The 22,545-nt window shown below is 39.9% G+C and overlaps 1 protein-coding gene across 2 annotated transcripts; it reads left to right on the top strand.

Annotated features, from left to right (window-relative positions):
• The first annotated feature begins 433 nt into the window (after positions 1-433).
• cdk13 (cyclin dependent kinase 13) lies at positions 434-21,471 on the top strand. 2 transcript variants are annotated; one of them, XM_016546257.1, is made up of 14 exons: positions 434-2,136; positions 7,824-8,378; positions 9,605-9,760; positions 9,838-9,977; positions 10,121-10,291; positions 10,374-10,563; positions 12,745-12,801; positions 12,900-13,001; positions 13,084-13,161; positions 13,245-13,361; positions 14,551-14,682; positions 15,441-15,640; positions 17,921-18,403; positions 20,329-21,471. In XM_016546257.1, exons 1-14 carry the CDS (start codon positions 1,145-1,147, stop codon positions 20,823-20,825), a joined length of 3,870 nt encoding a protein of 1,289 aa, XP_016401743.1. In that variant the 5' UTR covers positions 434-1,144; the 3' UTR covers positions 20,826-21,471. The 2 variants fall into 2 exon arrangements, with proteins under 2 accessions (XP_016401743.1, XP_016401742.1); XM_016546256.1 differs by having other exon boundaries at positions 9,602-9,760.
• Positions 21,472-22,545: the final 1,074 nt, after the last annotated feature.

The following is a 22,545-nucleotide window of genomic DNA, read 5'->3' as shown; positions in this document are numbered from 1 at the left end:
CCCCCCCCTTTTTAAATTAATTTTTAATTAAAAAATCCCTTTATTGCATAGTGAGCGGCAAGTTTTGCCCTTTTTCCCCTAATCAGCAAATGTTGAGTAACTTTCCATGTTTTACTTCAATTACAACATACATGCACCCTTTTATGCAGCAGCAGATCAGCCAAAGGTCAGTCTGCAGATAAGACCTGAAGAAAAGCACTCGTTTTCCTAGAGTTTGATCCTATTGATGAAAAATAACAAACATGCAATGAACGAGATCAACCACCGCCACTGCAGCTTCATTTCTCAACTGTTGCATGGACATAAAAAGTCTCAAATGTGCAAAAGAGACGCATGGTGGCGCCCTCTGCTGCCAGCGGCATATGTTTGCAAGATTTAGGAGTTAATAAGTGCCACTGCTAGAGCAAATCTACTCTGATTGCAGGCCTCAGAGAGCAAAGGCCTATTGGCGGCAGGAGTGCGCATGATTCGCTACTTTTGTTTTTGTACTTTGAAAGATTTCAGCTTTAATGTAGCCCCATACCCATCTTAGTATTTAAATGGAGATTTTATTTATATACAAAATGACACCTAAGTCCAACTCTGTGGACTAAACGGAATTTATGATTTTCTGTAGAGTGTGGAATCTGCCGAGCTGAACTCCGCGCTGACCTACCATGCGTGCTACTTCCTTGTTAGTGAGTCGGTGTGAGAGGGCGACAAGAAGTTTCAGCCCCGCGTAAGTATGTGTGGATTTAGCTAACGTTTTCGATGAAATCTTCCCTTTGGAAAGCTCACCTCGCCGTTTTTACCTCCTCACCGGGGCGACAGCGCTATCCGAGCCATGGAGGCTGATTTAAAGGCGGTTGTGAGGCTGATTTGCTAAGTTAGCACAGGCTTGCTAACACTGTCTTTTCATCATATGCGTGGAACTGGATTACAACTCGAGGCTTTTATTGACTTCTCCGAGGCTCTTTAAGGATTTATCCGATCGATGTGCGTTGTGATGGTTGGATGCGGCGGATTCGGTGTGATCCGGTTGGGAACGGTCGCTGTGTGAACACACAGACGCTTAGCCGTGCTAGAATAGCGCTTAAAGTGGGTTTCAAATGTTTTGCTTTGTTTGCCGGGGACTGAAGCGTGAGCGATAAAAGTGGGATATTAAATGCCGAACACGGAGATCGTTCCCCGCGAGGGCCGGGGGAGAAGCCCGCCGCCGCAAAGTAGTCAGAGGGAGGCGAGACGGAGCAAGAGCCGCCGCGAGCGGCACCGGGAGAAGGTGCGATCCTCGTCGTCCTCCTCCCGGAGAAAGAAACACAAGCACGCCCGGGAGAAGCAGCAGCAGTCGTGGCAACAGCAGGAGGTGCTTTACGACGGGGATGTTCGGACATTAGTGGAGTACGACGACGTGAGCTCGCAGTCCGAGCGCTTCTCCGGTAGCCCGTCGCCCAGAACCGACACGCTGTCCGTGGACCGGCTGAGCGAAGCCGAGCTCCAGGACTCCAGCTACGGCGGCGCTTCCACGCCGGGCAGGAGGGAGCACAACTCGTCCTCACGGAGGAAGGACGGAACCGGCGGGTCGGCGGAGAAGGGACGCCAGGAGAAGGAGACGAAGAGGAACCGGTCCAGCCCCGCGTTCAAGTCCCGCAGCGGCGTGAGGAATCACGACAGCAACGGCAGGAAGCCTTCGTCCGCGACCCAAGCCGACAAAAAGGAGTCGAAGCGACACAAAAGCAAGTCCAAATCCGAGAAGGACCCTCCTTCTGCCTACAGGGAACCGCCGCAGGCTTATAGGGACGACCGGGAGGAGCTCAGGCCCTACTGGAGGAGCAGTCCGAGCTTCAAAGCAGCGGAGAGTCCCTACGGGGCGTCTTATTCCTACGGACACCAGTCTCCTAACACAAACTTCCCGTTTATTTCCAGGAGGAGCCCCAAGAGGCTCTCACCGAGCTCGACCTACTACGGTCGCGATTCAGAGGTGCACGGTGCCTATAACGTGTCGAAGTCGCCGAGTGGTAAGAGGAAGCGCTCCCCGTCCAGCCCGTGCTGGCGCAGGTCTCCGAGCTACGGCCGACACAGTCCCTACGAGCAGGGCGAGGTCACCTGCAGCCCGTACGGCCAGCGCAGGCGCTCCCGGAGCCCCAGTCCGGACGGCAGGTAAGACGCTGTCACGCTTATACGGGCGTTTAAAGCGGTCGCCGTGTGGTCTTGTGTACTGAGAGAGGCTAATTGTAGGTTACGCGTGGGTTAGCGACTATACTGGATTTGTAAATGGTGTATAATTGGATAATATTGGAAGGAGTACAACGTGTGACTCGATTCGTTTTGAGTCGGTTCACACAACCGCTGTGAACGAATCAATCCGAGCGGTTCTCAGTTATCAAAACGAGCCGAGAATCGACGAGTTGAAGTGAATCGAGTGTTTGACAGATATATGGCAAATTTGAACAGAGAATCGACTCTTTTGATTAATTCATTGATTCTCGGCTTGTTTCGATAATCAAAAGAGTCGGTTCTCTGTTCAAACTCGCCATTTATCGGTCAAACACTCGATTCACGGCTTGTTTTGATAACTGAAAGAGTCGGTTCTGTGTTCAAATTTGTCACACCAGTCAAATAACCAGTTCACTTTAATTCATCGATTCTCGGCTCGTTTCAATAAAGTGAACCGATTATTTGACTGATGTGACAAATTTGAACAGAGAACCGACTCTTTCAGATATCAAAATGAACCGAGAATCGACGAGTTGAAATGAATCGAGTGTTTGACCGATGTATGGCGAGTTTGAACAGAGAACCGACTCCTTCGATTATTGCGCCATTTATCGGTCAAACACTCGATTCACGGCTTGTTTTGATAACTGAAAGAGTCGGTTCTGTGTTCAAATTTGTCACACCAGTCAAATAACCAGTTCACTTTAATTCATCGATTCTCGGCTCGTTTCAATAAAGTGAACCGATTATTTGACTGATGTGACAAATTTGAACAGAGAACCGACTCTTTCAGTTATCAAAATGAACCGAGAATCGACGAGTTGAAGTGAATCGAGTGTTTGACTGAGGGTTAAAAGTTATTTACTTTGACTTAACATTAGCATACATTTTACATATAAAGCTTACTTGATGTTTATTGGACTGTATGAGTGATTTAAAAAAACAAAACTTAATTGTTTTTAACAAATAGCCTAGCATTTTATACAATGCACAGACTTGTTCAGCTAATCGATGTAAATTAATCTTATTATTGCTTATTGTAATGCACATTTTATTTATTGTCTGTGACTTCTATTTTATTCGGGTTGCGTTTTTCTTTTCTTTCATTTTAGGGTTTATATTACAAATCCATACCATGGTAACCTTAATTTCTGCCACTACTTTAATCAAAAGATTTATTTAAAATAAATAAAGCTACTTACACTGTTAAACAAAGATCATTTATTATTATTATTATTATAATAGTAGATTAACAAACTGTAATACAAATGGTTACCATGCTGTATTAATTGGCTGAAACTATGAAAATGATATTATTGTGCTTTTATAACAGCTTGTGATTGTTGCTTTTCTCTGTCGGATGCAAATGCATTTCCAGAAGTGTATAAAACTGTATATATTGTTTTTGCTTTTGTATAATTTGCGCATTGTTTTTTTATAACTCAGGCCTACAAAAGATGTAACTCCAGTCTCACATTCCGTACAGAATACCACAATTCTTTCCTGTTACAATTCATACGCTTTCGTTTTTAACGTAAATAAATCTAATTTAATATGACAGAGCTTCACAATCAATAGAAATGTCAGATTGTGCTGTTATTTTCTGACTGCTGTAGACTTCACTGGCATTTTTGAAGACCATACAACCTTTATTTGTTTACCATTTTAGTTATAATCAGCACACAAGTGTAGAAGACCTTTCGATTTGATTCGTTTGAGCTTAAAATAGTCGTTGCACCCACTGTTGACTCTTTCCACACTCTGTGAAGACCGAGGCGCACACGAGTTGGTTGGGCTCACGTGAATCGCAGGCTTTATAACGAGAGTCGAGCGGCCCCATGGCTTAAGCACGCACTGGAGGCTGAAGCCTAGACTTTACAACATGAGCATCTGCTTTCTACCTTATGAGTTCAAAAATGTAAGTCGTATGCGAGCTTCATAAAGGGCTTGTCAGTTGTTGTATTAGGCATAATGACGGTTGTAATTATAAACCAGATAAGTGTAAGCTCAGTTTGAGAAGCACGTGCGTTTTCATTGGCTTCGTCAGTCATTATGTGGCTTCGTCCGCTTCGCTGTCAGATGATTGCACAAGCAAATAGCAGAGACATTGATCATAGACTGTGGATTATTTCCATTCGCTTTAGTTAATAGTAAATTCTAAAAGTGTTTCAGCATAAAAAGCTGTTTTGTTTAGGATGAAGGCCACATATTTGCCATTCCTTTTGCAAATGCCCGTTTGGTAACTAAATATAAGTTCCATGTAATTTAGTTTCAGCATTTAGCTCTGTCTTTCCATTTAGCGATTAACGACTCTCAGATCGCTTAAATGCAGTTTGCATTGTAACAAGGTAAAAGCCTTGGTAAGTGGTTTAATAAGTAACCACTGATGATCAAAACACTTACACTACTAGGGCTGCACAATTAATCGATTACAATTACGGATGTTACAATTGCGTAATACTTCAAAGCGGCAAGTAATCGTTCAAAGTCCACTTATGTTGTTCTGTGTGCTTAAGATGTGTTTTTTCTTTCTACAGGTTATCTTAAAGGTTTTCCCATTGTTTCAATTTCAGTTAAATTATAATACCATTCATATGTTCACTTTTTTATTTAAAGAAGAAACCAATCTAGTGTATATTTGACATTTGAGGCTTAATACTATAGAAAAGCAATACGTTTTTCAGTTAGTGTTTTCAGCTTGTTTATTTTCATCTAAAAATATGGCATGCAGTTGCTTCAAACAAAGTATAAACATCATTCAAAGTAAATTGTAATAATCGCAATTACAATTTCAAGAGAATAATCGACAGTTATGATTTTTGTCATAATCGTGTAGCCCTATACACTAGCGTTCAGAAGTTCGGGGTCAGTCATATTGTTTTAGTGTTTCTGAAAGAAGTCTCTTCTGCTCACCGAGGCTGCATTTATTTGATCAAATATGCAGTAAAAATTATGAAATATTATTACAATTTCAAATAACTGCTTTCTATGTGAATATCTGTTGAACTGTAATGTATTTCTGTGATGCGCAGCTGTATTTTCAGCATCATTACTCCAGTCTTCAGTGTCACATGATCTTCAGAAATCATTCTAATATGCTGATTTGCTGCTCAACAAACATTTCTGATTATTATCAATGTTGAAAACATTGTGCTGCTGAATATTTTCATAGAAACTGATATTCTTTGATGAATATAAAGTTGAAAAAAACACAATTTATTTGAAATGTAAATTAAAACTTTATACATTTATACATGCTTAAAAGTATTAATTAAAAATTCTGACTGACTTCAGACTTTTAAATAGTAGTGTATGACTTTCTGCTGGAAGACACAAAATGCTCTTTTCTGCACAGTGAACATACAGTAACCACAGGCTTTCAAGCTCCAAATATAGTAAAATTAGATTAATAAAATTAGTCAGTAAGACTCATTGACCATATTGTCAGATTCTGGAGCCATTTGATAGATGTGTGTGGGGAACAGACCGAAGTGTGAAGGGTTTTCACAATGACATCCAGATATCAGTCAGAGATTTCTCAATATCCGCCAACACAGCTCTATAGTAATGAGCAATGACAGTGCAGACACAGTGAGCTGTTGCTTGATGCACAGGGCTTGCAAAATTTACAGGCATTCTTCAGATTTTAGTAGCTCAAAATGAATTTGACTAGCCCGAATAAAAAAAGATATCGGCTGAACTTCACTGTGGACAAAATCAGCGTGATCAAAAAGTTCAGTGATTGTATTTTTTCTTCAAATAAGTCAGAAAAATCGGGGCAAAAACAAAAGTGTTGCTTTTATAATTTTGTTCAGTATATATATATATATTTATATTTTTTTTTTAAGAGCATTTAAAGAACACTTTAAGTACCTCTTTACCACAGCAAAAACTAGAAGCATAACTAATAAAGGTCAAAAAAGTATTATAAGAACAACTAAACAAATGAAGAGAGTACTTGCTGTTCAAGCGCAAGGAGACACGAAAGAGGAATCAGTTCTGAGTTTGCATGCTTTATGAACCGCGGCTCTCTCTGTGTGTGATTTTATTTCACTATTCAAGATAGAAATCATCCCCTCCACTGAACTCTCAAATATCAATTTCACATATTCAAACCTCATCAAGTTTGAATTTGTGCATATGTGAACGTGATGCATAAATGTGCGCTGCGTTTATATTGTTTGCTGCTTCAAATGTTCAAGTCAGGTGGATTCTGATTGGCTGCCAATTAGAGCTGCATGAGTAATCGTTAAAAGATTGTGATCTCAATTCAAAGATCTTATTCCTAAATGACAATGATTTGCCTATATCGATTAAACCTTTGACAAGTACAATTAGGGCTGCACGATTAATCGAATGCGATTGTCATGCGCATTTTGTTAGTAAAGCTGGTTCTGTAATCAGCAGTAAATCACATCACGTGCTTTCAGATGGAGCAGAATTTTCTACACATAGCCGTAGTTCACTGACAATTACGCAAAAAAAATCGCGTGATTATACTGAGAGATACGCATGACAATCGCAGCTTCGGTCGAATCGCGATCTCGATTCCATTTCGATTGATCGTGCAGCCCTAAGTACAATCACAGCAAACATTCAAACTGTAACAGAAGTACTGGGATAAACGTTATAGTTATATAAATGTTATAGTTCGGATATAAACACTGGTGTCTACTGTAGTGATCAAAATAGAGTAAATCACCTTTTAAAAGTAAATTGAGGCTTCAAATAAAGATTGCAGATTACATTTATGCCAGTAGGTGGCGACAAGTGACTTAAATGTATTTCATTGAATCATTCACTCAAGAGATTTATTCAAAAACACTGATTCATCCAGTAATGAAACAAGTGAAGCCTTTATGAGTGATTCATTGAATCATTCGTTCAAGAGATTTATTCAAAAACACTGATTCATCCAGTAATGAAACAAGTGAAGCCTTTATGAGTGATTCATTGAATCATTCGTTCAAGAGATTTATTCAAAAACACTGATTCATCCAGTAATGAAACAAGTGAAGCCTTTGTGTTCATTAAATCATTCACTCAAGAGATCCATTCAAAAACACTTGATTTATCCAGTAATGAAACAAGTGAAGTCTTTGAGTGAGTCATTGAATTATTCATTCAACTTGATAAAAAAGTAAATCATTCAAATTAATTGGATGTTTTTAAATAGACTGCAGCAATTAAGAAAATTACATGCTATTTTTAGTTGTCTGTTCAGAATCGTGATCTCTATTTTTTAAATTTATTATTAAATCGTGATGCTCAGTTTCTCCAGAATTGTGCGACTCTACGGTTAATGTTTTTCATTCACCAGATGCGAAAAAATCATATCGAAAGTTATTCCAATGATATCGCTCCCCTGTGTCTGCTCAAAAATGACTCTGTTCCTGACACAAAGCTATCGCATGACTTCAGAAGACTTGTAATATAGTTTGCATGTCGTATAAACTGCTTTCTTGTGGCTTTTTATGGTGCTTTTGTCATTTTTGACAGATGATCTCTGCTATTTTCTTTGTATGCAAAAGAGAAGGCAAGAAGGTCTAATGGAATTTCTAATTTCGTCTTCCATGGAAGAAAGAAGATCGTGCAGATTTACATTTAATTCATTCTGCTCTTGCTTTCAGGCGGACTGGAAAGTCCCGCAGCAGGAGCCCGTACCAGTCCTCCCGTCATTCTCGCTCACGCAGCCGTCACCGGCACTCACGGTCCTGCAGCCGGCCCTCCAGTCTGTCCCCCAGCTCCCTGACCCTGAAGAGCAGCCTGGCCGCTGAGCTCAGCAAGCAGAAGAAAGCCAAGGCTGCCGAAGCCGCCCGCGTCAAAAACTCCAGCAATGCCTCCACCCCGACCAAGGGCTCCTCATCGTCCTCCAGCGCTCCCCAGCCCAGCCCCGTCACCAACCACACCACCAAGAAGACCAGGCCTCCCTCACCGCCGCCGGTGTCCGAGAAAGGCCCCAGAACCCCAGCGTCCAGTCAGCCGCAGTCTCCTGTGGATCGACCCACCAAGAAGAGCTCAGACGCCTCGCAGTCCAGCAGAGAAGTCAAGGTGAAGGAGGAGAAAAAGAAGGGAGGACAGCCAATGCAGGTCAAAGACAAGGACCGAGAGAAAGCAGCTGCTCCAGCCGTAGCCTCTCTTCCACTGGCAGCCAACAATCTGGATCATCTGGATGGAAGCGACAGGTTTGATATATCATTGATCTTTGAAAACAGGACATCTGAGTATTTCACTCATTGCTTTCGAAGTTCACCAAGGTTTTTGCAGGTTCTCAATTTAAGACTTTTTAAAGACCTATTTAAGACAAAGTGAAGAAAATTCAAGGGCCAAATTGAATGGATCATAGTAGAGCCCGATTTTATCGGCCGATATGAGCCTGTCGCAGATATATCGGTATCGGTGTATATGTCGCCGATATTAACTTCTGTTTTACAGAACATAAAACGCAGATAAAATTCTTGTAAATGGTTTGCTACTGGCGATCTGGATGAAACGCTTTAAAGCTTAAGTGTATGGAATACCATTGAAAATTTGAACAGCCATATCTCCGTAACGACGCGGGGGATCCGCACCAAATTCAGGGGATCCCTTCAGCTTGTACTATAATATACACATAAAGAATATCGGCCGATATATCGATATCGGCAGTTTTTTACTCCCTAATATCGGTATCGGCATCTGCCCTCAAAAAACCCATATCGGTCGGGCTCTAGATCATAGTACATCAGTATATTCTGTAATTGTGAATGTATAGAGAGCTGAAAATGAGTTGTATTAACAACAGTTTGAAAATACAACTTCCAACAGATCTCCATTACTTATTAAAGCTTAACTAGAATATGAAAAGAACTTCTACTGTACATTCGGAATAGACTGCAAAAAACGCTGTCCTTTCTCAATATTTTTGTCTTGTTTGTCCAGTGTAAATGTCTAAAGACTCTTAAATCAGTATACATTGAGAAATAAAGTCATGAGAAATTGATCAAAATGTTCATGACTTTATGAGTTTATGATTAAAAGAAGAAAAAATATTTGCCAGTGAGCTCAAAAAACTAACTTAATTCAAACGGAAAACGTTTTCATTCCTCATTGGCAGATATTTGTTCTTGTTTTAAGCATAAACTCACTTCATTTTGTTCAATTTCTCAGAAAACAAGACTTCATGTGTTCATTTTGCATCTCAGGTAAATGTATTTTGATGTTTGTCACACAAAACAATTGGAGGATATTATGTTACCTTTTTTTGCAGTGCATGCAACATGTAATGCCATGACTTTAGACTTTCTGCTCTGATTTGTGGAAGGGCGGATTGAGACTTTTTAAGACCTGCAGAAACCTTGGATCCACACTTTGTTGGATTGTGCATTGTTTTTAATGTATCCACTGAAAGCCTCCTTTTTTCCAATAGCAGTATCTTGAAGGAGTCTTCAGCAATCACAGGGAAGAAGAAACCCGAAAGGAAAGCCCGTCACCTCCTCGCAGACCTCCCTCTTCCTCCAGAGCTCCCTGGTTCACCCCACAGCCCGCCTGATGACAAAAAGACGCCCACCCCGCGGAAGAGACCAAAGTATGTAGTCAAACAGCCCCTCCTGAGACATCTACTCAGGTTAGCAACATTAAACCTCATCTGTGGTTGCATTGCAGAATATGTGGCCCACGCTTCGGAGAGATCAAGGAGACGGAGATAGACTGGGGAAAGCGATGCGTTGACAAGTTTGAGATCATTGGGATAACTGGAGAAGGTACTTATGGACAGGTGTACAAAGCCAAGGACAAAGACACTGGTAAGATGTTCTCAAACGATTATATATTCCATGACGATAGAATTGATGTCTGTGCTCAAATGCCTTAATTTGAATGCTAATGCATTCTGAGGCAATTAATCACTTAATGTAGCTCATCCATCTTTCTGGTGTTGCTTATTCAGCGGAGTTGGTGGCCCTAAAGAAGGTCCGTTTGGACAATGAGAAAGAGGGCTTCCCCATCACAGCCATCAGGGAGATCAAGATCTTGCGGCAGCTCAACCACAAGAGCATCATCAACATGAAGGAGATCGTCACTGACAAAGAGGACGCTTTGGACTTCAAGAACGACAAAGGTATCGCATGGAAATGACCCATCCTTTGGCTCGGAGTTTCTCCTCGCTGTGTCGGTGTGATAATTGTGTTTTCATCTCACAGGGGCGTTTTACCTGGTGTTTGAGTACATGGACCACGATCTGATGGGCCTGCTGGAGTCGGGCCTTGTGCACTTCAACGAGAGCCACATCAAGTCTTTCATGAGGCAGCTGCTGGAAGGACTGGACTACTGCCACAAGAAGAACTTCCTGCACAGGGACATCAAGTGCTCCAACATCCTGCTCAATAACAAGTCAGTGCAAACTAGATTAATAGTTTCATATTCGGTTTGTTTTCGGGGGCTAGAGGGAAGAATATCGGCTTGAATGGTAATGAAATTAACATTATGACAGCGGTAGATAAGCTGCTTGTTCTAGTTTTATTAGGATGACAGAATAAGGGACGTATTAACTTTCACAGACAGACTTTGCAGATTTCGCAGATCGTTGTATTGTTACAGTGTCTGTAGTTTATGTAAATAGACAGTGTGTTCTCTCTCTGCTAGCTGCACCCAGATATGCCTGTTTATTTGTCAGGGAAAGTATGCCAAAACACGTATGTCTTTTGTGAAAACTACAGGTCGTACTTCCACATTTTTCCATCCCCACTCATGGACTTTCATTTCAAGCCCAGTGCATTATGGGCATTGAAGTTTTCTTACCTTTTTGCTAAAAGGGAGCACAACAGCTCTTTTGCTTTTTTTTTTTTTTTTTTTTTTAGTCACGTAGCACCAAAGTAAAAATTAAATTTTGTATTTCTACTCTGGCTGGGAGATATAGTAAAAAATGCAGTCTTTCTCTCTTTTTTTTAAATTTTTTTTTTATACTTCGTTTGACCGAATGCAATTCTATTTTAATGTTTAAGTTGAAAAAAACACATTCGCTTGATAAATACCTTTGCAGAAACTTTATATAGGTAAGAAATTGTACATTCAGGAGCTGGTTTTTCAACCCCTGCCCCGTGAATTTTAGAAATACTCGACATGAATTATATAAATAATTTTAATAGCACGGCCATTCAAAACCTGAGGGTCTACCATGTGCGTAGTAAAGCGATAACGTCAGACAATCCTTTTGGGTGGGAATTAATTTAAACACAGATATCGGATACCAGTCATGTCTAAAGTGAATGTAAACAGACGGGCCAAAAAAATGGGATATGGTCAAAAGATCGGATCTGTGCATTAAGACTTGCAGTGTAAGTACATCCTAATGGACCAAAATGAGATCTGAGTCTACTTTTAAAGCCAGAAATGGGTTGAGTGCAAAGTGAACTGGGTTCTTTCACTTTTTGGTCCACTTAAAGTGGTCTAATCTCTTTTAACCCTTTAGAACCTGAAGCTAAAATAAGTCATTTTTTACGTATTTTACAGCCAAAAAAAAATACAATTCTAAAACAATATGCTATCTTCAAGTGCAAAGTGTCATTATTTTCAGAAAACAATTAGCTTTCGATAAATTACGCAGACAATCCTTTTGGGTGGGAATTAATTTAAACACAGATATCGGATACCAGTCATGTCTAAAGTGAATGTAAACAGACGGGCCAAAAAAATGGGATATGGTCAAAAGATCGGATCTGTGCATTAAGACTTGCAGTGTAAGTACATCCTAATGGACCAAAATGAGATCTGAGTCTACTTTTAAAGCCAGAAATGGGTTGAGTGCAAAGTGAACTGGGTTCTTTCACTTTTTGGTCCACTTAAAGTGGTCTAATCTCTTTTAACCCTTTAGAACCTGAAGCTAAAATAAGTCATTTTTTACGTATTTTACAGCCAAAAAAAAATACAATTCTAAAACAATATGCTATCTTCAAGTGCAAAGTGTCATTATTTTCAGAAAACAATTAGCTTTCGATAAATTACGGGTATTGACTATTATTGTGTGTTGAGAGTTTGTAAATAGAAGTTAAATTCAGTAAAAAGAAAAAAAATTGAATTTTACTGATTTTTATTTAGAAAACACAAGAACAAAAGAATCGAACAGCTCAAACTTGAAAACTGGACTATAATGCATATATACAAGTCTTTTTTGTGACACTGGGTTTCACAGTCTTCACGCGGGATACTTTTTTATTTTTATTTTAACGCATGCAAATACACACACGCAAATCTCTGTACTTCTCCGTTCAATTTTTTTTCCTTTTCACGCTTCCCGAAAGCTGCGACGCGGTTTGCTGAGGGAATTCAGGACATTCGCGAAATAAGCTGTATATTGCCGAAAAGCGCACGAGGTCAATTGAATTATTTGAATGATTTGAACATGAATGCAGCTTGGTTGGGTGTGTCGGCAGCCGGTTTAATAGAGGACTCAAGTATGTTAACGTCACTCGAGGACATATTACACCTCCATTAGATCAAATCATTGTGGACTAAACTTCAATATTACAGCAGATCTAACGTCTGATTGATGTCTGAATGTGTGCTGTCCTGCAGGGGTCAGATCAAGCTGGCAGATTTCGGATTGGCTCGTCTGTATAACTCTGAAGAGAGGTACATCTCTTGATTTGATTCACGACTTGATTCAGCAAGCAGTTATGATGTTCGTAAACCGAGTAGACTCTGACTTGTCCTGTGCATTCATTCTCCAGTCGGCCGTACACCAATAAAGTGATCACTCTGTGGTATCGGCCGCCCGAGCTGCTGCTGGGAGAAGAGAGGTACACGCCTGCCATCGACATGTGGAGCTGCGGGTGAGGAAACACTGTGCTGTTACTAGAGAAATCCCTCCAGATTCCACCTCCTCAAGGTGTTTAAACCCTCCATGTCACACAGGTGCATTCTGGGAGAGCTTTTCACAAAGAAGCCCATCTTTCAGGCCAACCAGGAGCTGGCGCAGCTAGAGCTCATAAGGTAACCACATGTTTGTAGAGGGTTGGAGATCCAGCTTTTGCTTTCTGAGATCCAGCTGACCTATATATCTGTGTCCAATCCAGTCGTATCTGTGGCAGCCCTTGCCCCGCTGTGTGGCCAGACGTGATCAAGCTGCCCTACTTCAACACCATGAAACCAAAGAAACAGTACCGGCGGAGGTTAAGGGAAGAGTTTTCTTTGTGAGTAATCAGAAATGAATGAAACCAGTTTAGTCTGTTTTAAGGGCGTTATAGCTCATGACAACAAAGGGTTAAATGGATATACAGGGTTCCTGCGGGTTTTAAAAAGTCTTGACTCGCCCTTCCACAATTAAAGTAAAAAAAAAGGTCTTAAATCAGAGCAGAAAGTCTTAAGTCGAGGCATTAGATGTTGCATGCACTGCAGAAACATGAACATCTGCCTCAGTACTTTGTTTTCTGATTCAAAAATTGTAAACATCCTTAAATTAAGATACATTTACTTCTATGAGTCTTGTTTTCTGAGAAACTGAACAAAAATGAAGTTAGTTTATGCTTAAAATGGGAATAAATATCTATCAGCAACATCAACTTTTGTTTTGTTCAAACTCACTTCATTTTGATCATTTTCTCTTCCTATTTTGTCATTTTGCTTCTGAAGTAAATGTGCTTTGATTTAAGAATCTTTAGACATTGGAAGACGAGTCAGAAATACTGATAAGAGCATCACTTTCTTTGCAGTGTGATAGTCATTTTATTTTTGTAAAATTAATTAAAAAGTAATGGAAATCTGTTGCTTTTACAAACTTTTAAGTGTTGCTTATACATTTGCATTTAGGTACCATATTGAGTATTGTGTTCCATTCAATTCATTCCTTAAATTGTCTTAAAAAGTTATTAAATGTCTTAGATTTACCATCATAAAACCTGCAGAAGCCCTAATATTTTACCCGAGAGTTCTGCTGTAATTGTGAGCTTGTTATTTTTGGTGGGAAGGCGATAGAAAAAATCTCTTTGCTGATAAAGTCAGGAAGCTTTTTAGTGCTGATGCCATAAAATGAAGAGGATCTGCAGTAAGTGTGTAATCAGTGCATTATCTGGTTTATGAATCGCAGGAAAAGTCATTTTGTCACACAAGCCTGTCCCCTCTTAAAGCAGCTATTTTGTGGCAAGCTTTATAGCTGTTCTTCATCAGTGCTTCTTTGCTTCTCCCATGATTTCTTAAATTATCTATGCACTGGTAATTACGTCGTGGTGGTGGTGTTCATGTGCATTTAATTTGTCAATATGATTATTCTGACATGATTTGAAGGCAGCATTAGATGTGTAAAGAATAATGTATACTTCAAGCTGCTATAAGCATGGGTGTCAGTGGTCTCTTTAGCGGCGGCTGTTGATTTGAATGTTTCAGTATTCCTCTGATGGCCCTGGATTTGTTCGACCATACGCTCGCGTTGGACCCGAGCAAACGCTGCACTGCAGAACAAGCTCTCAGAAGTGACTTCCTCAAAGATGTGGACCCAGCCAAGATGCCTCCGCCTGAGTATGAGATTGTGTTGTTTTTGCTTTTACTTTACTATTTTTTTTACTTTTCCATTTACCATATTTGTTTATAATATACCAGATTTTTTTTTTTTTAAGCAGCTATGCTTTTAATTAGTGCGCTGAAAGCTTCCGCTAATTGCTTCCGCTAATTGCAACTTTTTTTTTTTTTTTTAATTAAAGATATAAATTCAGAATTCTGAGGATGAAAGTCTGAATTGTGAGATATAAACTTGCAGCTGCAAGATAAAAAGAGATAGTTGCAATTAACTATTAAAAAATAGGGTTGGAAAATTTCCAGTAAATTTAGGAAACATTCCAGGATTTTTTTGGAATATTCCAGGGATTTTTTTTTTTTTTTTTTTAAGTTTCCGGTAATTTACAGGAAATTTTCCACCCCTTTGCAACCCTATTAAAAAATAATAATTTCATGGCAGGGAGAAAAAAGTTGGAATTTGAGAAACTCGCAATTGCAAGAAGGAAGTGAATTGTGAGATAGAAAGTCGCAATTAACTTTATTATTATAATTTAAGTAAATAAAACACTTTAAAACAGTAATAAAATAAACCTAAACGTGAGTTTTTTGTTTTTTTTTCTTGAAAATTACCCAATTGTGCTTTTATTTCACTCATAATTTTGAATAATCAGTGTAAATTTAATTCCAGCGATTTAATGTATGCTTTATTTTTTCTCGGATTACAGTTTTTCACCTCTGATTCTCTGTGCCGTGATCTGATTCCGTCTCTGTCTCTTCTCTAGTCTGCCTCTGTGGCAGGACTGCCATGAATTGTGGAGTAAGAAGCGGCGCCGGCAGAAGCAGATGCCGGAGGAGCTGACCGCTCCTAAAGCCCCTCGGAAGGAGCTGGGTTTGGATGACAGCCGCAGCAACACGCCGCAGGGCTTCCCCGCCGCCGGAGCACACAAAGGTCCGAGTGCTGCTGCCGCTGCAGCCCTGCTGGGTAAGAACATCAGCACAAACACTGTGTTGTATCCGTCACACGTTCTAGACACACACCAGTTACTCTTTTGTCTTGGGTCAGTAAAAAAAACTACCCAGAACACCCTAGTTACACATTGGCAACCACTTAGCAGCATCTTCACAATAAGCCACAGCACCCTAGCATCGTGGTGGAGGGCTTTAGGCATCAGTTTGCACTAAGCCACATTGTCTCATAGCAGTCAGTAAAGGCTGGAATACACTACACCACATTTAAAATGTGGCCAGATTGGAAAACACTAGGGGCCAGATTTCCTAATCAGGCATATTAGCATTAGAGCACAATCCCATAAAAGCACAGATGGGAGTGTAAAGTTCTGACAATGCACAAATTATAGAATAAATGAAAAAGACGCAGCCGGCTTGTTTCCATTTAATGACAAATGCAATCTATCAAGAGCAGCGCAAATTAGTAACCGTCACAGCCGTGTGATCGCAAAATGGGTTAAGACATGCTTTTCTTGGCTGTTAAATAATGGCGCAAACGGAGTACTGCAAACCTTAGTAAAATCACTTTGCACGATTCATTTAAATCCTCTCCTCCCATCAATTTTGCATCTGAAAGGAAAACGCCTATAAAAAAATTAGTCTTGTCAAAATCCACTGTCTATCAAGCTTATTTTACTGGACTAATACTTCTGCCCCACTGAGGAATTTGTTTTATTCTGTTGGTGCTTTTAAAAAAGGTTTTTAGCCAAGAAAATCAAAGTTTAGTCTTAAGGGTTTTTAGAAAAAATTAGTTTCTTTTGAATAACTAATGCTCGCTTTCGCCATGAATATAGCCATAGAAGAAGGCATGGCTTTATAAAGAAAAGAAACTCCAGCAAATGCATTTGCATTAAGATCAGCCGCAAAAATAACTGCATCCATGCCTTTTCATCACCAGTTTAAATCCTCACAGTAGTTAGGCATCATACACTCGTCGACTTTAATGGTTACAGAGAAAAACTGGGGTTCATACGCTCAATGACTGAGGATCACACACAAGCAGAAGAAACATGGGCCTCATTGTTAGGAGACGCATGACAAAATATTCTAAAATCAGCATAAAATATATCAAAATATAAATGATTGTCCTCTGACGGTATGAAATCAAGCTAAAAAAAACTAATTAGTCTAAGTCTAATTAGCACAGACCCATTCAGACTTTAAATTGTGGCAAAAGTCTTGTAAAGTAGTGATGAAGTCTGATTCTCCTTTTCCGTCTTTCAAAGAAACGTTCAAAAACAAAACACGATTCACTAATTCAAGTAATTACACAATTACATCACATATACACAATTCTATTATTCTATTCTATTATTGAAGCACCACATAATGATGTGAAACATGGGTGTTTTACACCTCTAAAGCATAAAAGTGAATGAGTTGGCATTATAGATATGCGCTGGTATTTTGGCTCATTTCGACTGTCTGGCGCATCAGAAAGTGAGCTTTGATTGAGTAGCTTGACTGTTCAGTTCACTAAAAAAAAACAGCTTTTGAACAGGACATCACTAGTGTAGTGTAGTCCAGCCTTAAGTCTTGTTCACACCGGGACGAATATCGCACGCGATTATCGCCGACGTTTAACGCCTCGTGACTAATCAAAGGGTGCCAATGTGAGTGTGCACACCGACGCGCAAAAGTCGTGTTTTACTTTAACTTCAGCAGCTCCAGGCACGTTAACAAAAGCGCCAATCTCATTGGTCGGCCAGTTTTTAACGCAGCGCGTCGAACCAAAAATACGAGCCCGAGGCGTTTTTTCAAAAATGACGCTTTCATGCCTCGGGCTCATTTTTGGTGGCGCTCAAGCACAAAACGGTCTTGCCCAAGCGCACATTGATACCTAACAACGCAGAGGAAGTAAGTAGACCAAGAAGATGCATCGAGGCAAGATGAATGTAGAGCTGCTGGTCTCATTGGTCTCTGAACACAAAGGGCTTTATGACAAACGCGACAGCGACTACAAAAATCTCGATAAGAGGGAGTTGTTATGGAGAGGAATTGCAGATCAAATAGGATTCGATGTGTACCGGGGTATTTCTGTTTTTCACTAAGCGCCATCTAATGTCAGGGAGTGAATTTGCACGTTCACTCGGCTCATCGCCAGTGAAAATCACTTGGGTATGAACACACAAGACACGTCGAAAAACGTCGGCGATAAGCGCGAGATAATCATCCCGGTGTGTACGAGGCTTTAAGTAGGTATTGAGCTGGTAATGAGCAAACCATTCAATCTTCACTTGTCTTTTTCTTCTAGACCCCAAAGCTCCCAACTCACAACTGACTCAAGAGCAGCTGGCTGTGCTTCTGAACCTCCTGCAGTCCAAAAGCGGCCCGGTGGGATCGGCGCAGTTCGCTCAGACCGTGGGGTCCAAGATGAACCCAGAGACACTACAGCAGCTGACACAGGCTTTGCCCCCTGGGCCACTGGAGTCTGAAAGACCCCCAGAACCACCTCCGCTCCCCAAAGTCTCTAAACCCCCTCAGCCGCCTCCATCGGGGGCCGGAGCGCCCCGCACCCCACCCATGCCGAAGCCGCCTTCGCCCCCCACCCCACAGCAGTCGGTCAAGAGCGACGGAGAGGCCTCGGCCGCAGCCACGCAGACCGCTGTCACCATGCTCCTCGCTCAGCTCCTCAAAGTCCAGCAGGGTGCAGGAGGAGAGGTCCTAGGGTTCGAGGGGCCCGAGGGCGGCGTTTCAAACGCAGCAGGTCCACCTGAGCCCAGCCCTGTATCTCCAGGTAATGCATCCTGTACCTCCTGAACATCTTGGCTGTGTCGGAAATCTCCTATTATCCGAGTAGGGATATCACTTTGGAATTAGAAATAACTTGGATTAAAAATGGATTAAAATGGATGGATTAAAGGGACAGTTCACCCAAAACTGACATTTAACCCATGATTTACTCACCCTCAAGCCATCCTAGGTGTATATGACTTTCTTCTTTCAGACGAATCCAATCAGAGTTATATTTAAAAACATCCTGGCTCTTCCAAGCTTTATAATGGCAGTGAATGGGTGTTATTTTTCAATATTCCAAAAGAAGTCCAATAAAGAGCATCCATTCATCATATAAAGTGTCCCACGTGGCTCCAAGGGGTGAATAAAGTTCTCCAGTAGCGAATCAATGTGTTTTTTAAAGAAAAATATCCATATTTAAAACTTTATAAACCGTAATCTCTAGCTTCCGCTAACTGTCTTGTGCACGTTCACAATAGAACGCCGTTTTTTTTTAAATACTTTTTTCAGGATTCTTTGATGAATAAAAAGTTAAAAAGAACAGCATTTATTCAAAAATGGAAATCTTTTGTAGCGCTATACACTACCATTCAAAAGTTTGGGGTCAGTATTTTTTTTTTTCTTTTTAAATTTTTTTGAAAGAAATGAATGCTTTTATTCAGCAAGGATGTTAAATTTATAAAAAGTGATAAAGACTTGTATTGTTAGAAAATATTTCTATTTTAAATAAATGCTGTTCTTATTCATCAAATAATCCTGAAAAAAGTATCACAGGTTAAAAAAAAGCAGCAAAAACATTCCAACATTCATAATACATCAGCTTTCTGAAGATCATGTGACACTGAAGACTGGAGTAATGATACTGAAAATACAGCTTTAATCACAGGAATAAATTATATTTAAAGTATATCAAAATAGAAAACCATTATTTTAAATGGTAATAATATTTTACAATATTACTGTTTTTTTCTGTATTTTTGGTGAAATAAATGCAGCCTTGGTGAGCAGAAGAGACTTCTTTAAAACACATTAAAGATCTGACTGAACCCAAACTTTTGAACAGCAGTGTACATTAAACAGTGCTCTAAAAACATGACACTGATGTGAAAAACATTTCATCTCACGTCTCACAACCTTGTTTTTTTTTTCCATTCCACTGCCATTTCTCCTGTTTTTTCAAAGCATAAATGCATTCTGTGCAAACAGTTGGTCCTTGATAGAGCTGCGTCATGTGAGCGGTTAATCAGGGCACACGTCATTTGTGACCCTGGAGCACAAAACCAGTCATAAGGGTGAATTTCTCGAAATTGAGATTTATACATCATCTGAATGATAAATAAGCTTTCCAGTGGTGTATGGTTTGTTATGATAGGACAATATTTGTCTGAGATACAACTATTTGAAAATCTGGAATCTGAGGGTGCAAAAAAATCTAAATATTGAGAAAATCATCTTTAAAGTTGTTCAAATGAAGTTCTTAGCAGTGCATATTACTAATCAAACATTAAGTTTTGATATATTTACAGTAGGACATTTACAAAATATCTTCATGGAACATGATCTTTACTTAATATCCTAATGATTTTTGGCATAAAAGAGAAATGTATAATTTTGACCCATACAATGTATTGTTGGCTATTGCTACAAATATACCCCAGCGACTTAACACTGCTTTTGTGCTCCAGGGTCACATTACATTTTTTGTTATCATTGATGTACCGTCAACATGTCTAATTGTAATGTTTGCTAATTTTTATTCAAAACCACAAATATTTCATTTAAAAAAGTGGCAGAATATTACATTGGAATGAATCTATAAAATGAATCCCTCCTCACATTCTGCTTCTCGCGGACTCTATAGCAGGGAAGTGTGAGATTTCAGATGCAGCCCTTGTAAGTTTCTGCTGTTGTGTGTTTTTTTTGCAGAGGCTGAAGGCGGCGGCGGCGGCGGCTTGTCCTCCAGGCCTCTAGAGCCTCTCTCCATTCTCCCGCCGGACCAGAGACCCCCAGAACCTCCGGAGCCGCCTCCCTGCGCAGACCTGGACTACCGGCAGGCCCCTGAGACCCAGCCAGCTCTGCCCTCCTCCGCAGCCCCAGGAGAAGCTCCCAGACCTCCGGAGCCGGACTATCTGACGGAGGGACCCGGGTACGGGCCGGACTTTAGCCGGCCTCCACCGCAGTTCAGCTACCTCGGCCACATGATGCACCCCCACCCGCCTCTCGCCTCGGAGGCCTTCACTCACAGCAGCATGGTGTTTAGCGGAGACCAGGACCATCGCTTCGAGTACAATCACAGCGGACCGCCGCCTCCTTCCGTTCCCCCTCCGGGCCAAGCCTGGACGTCTCCATCCCAACCCCTTCCACTCGGGTTCGTTCCCCACGTGAACACGGCCGCGCTTCGGGGCAGAGGACTCCCTTTTTGATGGGCTCCCGATGAACTTCCGGACGTCTCAGAAAAGGAAGAGTCTAAAAGACACGCGCAGTTGCCCTCAAACCAGCACTAAGCGTCTCCGAACTCGATGTGTGAGATTTCTAAGGGCACTCGAGGAACAGCTTGGAGGGATGGGAGTTTGTGCGTTTCCTGCTCGTACCGTTTCCCCTCCAGTTGGTTTTTGTAATCTATTCTACTGCTGTCTTTTAAATTAAAACTGTACCTTTTTTGAGTGTGCATTTACCGTGCCAGGGTAAGTGTTTTTATGACCTTAGCGTCTCCTTTAATTGAGTAGTGTTACGATGATGTTTTGCACTACTGAATAAAGTAGGTGGAAACTAGCGAAGGTGTGATGGAGGAATGTGCTGTATCTGCACACGTACATGACCAGTAATGTAAATCGTTTTATTTTTTCTTTCCCTTTTTTGGTCAGTTGTTTTTTTCTTCTTCTTCCTTCCTACAATGATGGGCTCTGTCGCTAGGGTAAGTTCGCTGGAGGGTCTTGTAAAGGACTCCGGAGAGACTGGTAGCACTTCTCGACTGAACTGGTGAATCTGCTGAACGAGTGAACTGATCAAAGCTGTGTTTCTCGCCGGTTCCCGCCAGCTCTTGTCTAAAGCCATTGTAAAATCGAAAGAGACGTTTAACTGATTTCGAGGAGATGAGCAACAATGTCTTTTTTTTTTTGTATGAAGATGTTTTTTTTTCCCCCTTTGGCAAATGTTTATTAAAGAAATGCCAATCATGTATTATGTACTGGTATTTTAAATTCTTTATATATTTTTGCATATATCTATAATCAGATATACGCACGCTGCCTGTCTAAGTGTGCATGCATCAAATACACCAGCTGTGAAGTTAAGCTGCTCTATCCAAAAACCATGCAAGAGAGAATAGTTCATGGAAGAATATTGTAGATGTAGTTTTCTGATGCATGTTCGTGAAATGAGTTTGAACACCACTGAAGCAATCTCTTGCAGTGGACTACATATAAAATCCACATTAAATACTTTTATATTTAAATATAGAAAATGAGCTCACTAAATATGGAGGAACAAACCTGCAGAAATACATTAAAAATAAATAAAATAAAAGGAAAATAAAGAAATAAATGACTTGATAAAAACAAATATAGTTCATTTGTAATAAAATTTAACCCTGAATTTGTTTATTACTTTTTCCTTTATGTATTATATTAGTTTATACATTTATTTTTACGTTTATTTTTATTCTTTTTAACCTTTATTTACTTATTCTCTCATTTTTTATATTTATGTATTTATTTATTTTTAAATACATTTATTCATGCGTTAATTTTTTTATATTTATTGTATTTGTTTCCAGATTTATTTATTTGCGAAATAAATATTTTAAAAATATATTTATTGGTAATGAACAAATAAAAAATTCTGGAAATAAATATATGTGGGAGTAAATAAATATACACAAATAAACGCATGAATGATTGAAATTAATTAAACAATTAAAATAATTAAATATAAAAATAATTTAAAGAATAAACATAATTGTAAAAATATACAATAAACATAAATGTTAAACATCTTAAAAAGAATAAACATAAATGTAAAAATACAGAAAATCGTACATATAGTTAAAAGGTAAATAATTTTGGATTAAATTTAATTACAAATTAACTATATTTGTTTTAATCGAGTTATTTCTTTATTTTACTGTTATTACATTTATTTATT

This window comes from Sinocyclocheilus rhinocerous, unplaced genomic scaffold (genome assembly GCF_001515625.1).
Source record: "Sinocyclocheilus rhinocerous isolate Xijiao unplaced genomic scaffold, SAMN03320098_v1.1 scaffold1812, whole genome shotgun sequence".
Taxonomy (NCBI): Eukaryota; Metazoa; Chordata; class Actinopteri; order Cypriniformes; family Cyprinidae; genus Sinocyclocheilus; species Sinocyclocheilus rhinocerous.
Note: the sequence above shows the minus strand (reverse complement) of the source record. Positions and strands in the feature narration are given on the sequence as shown.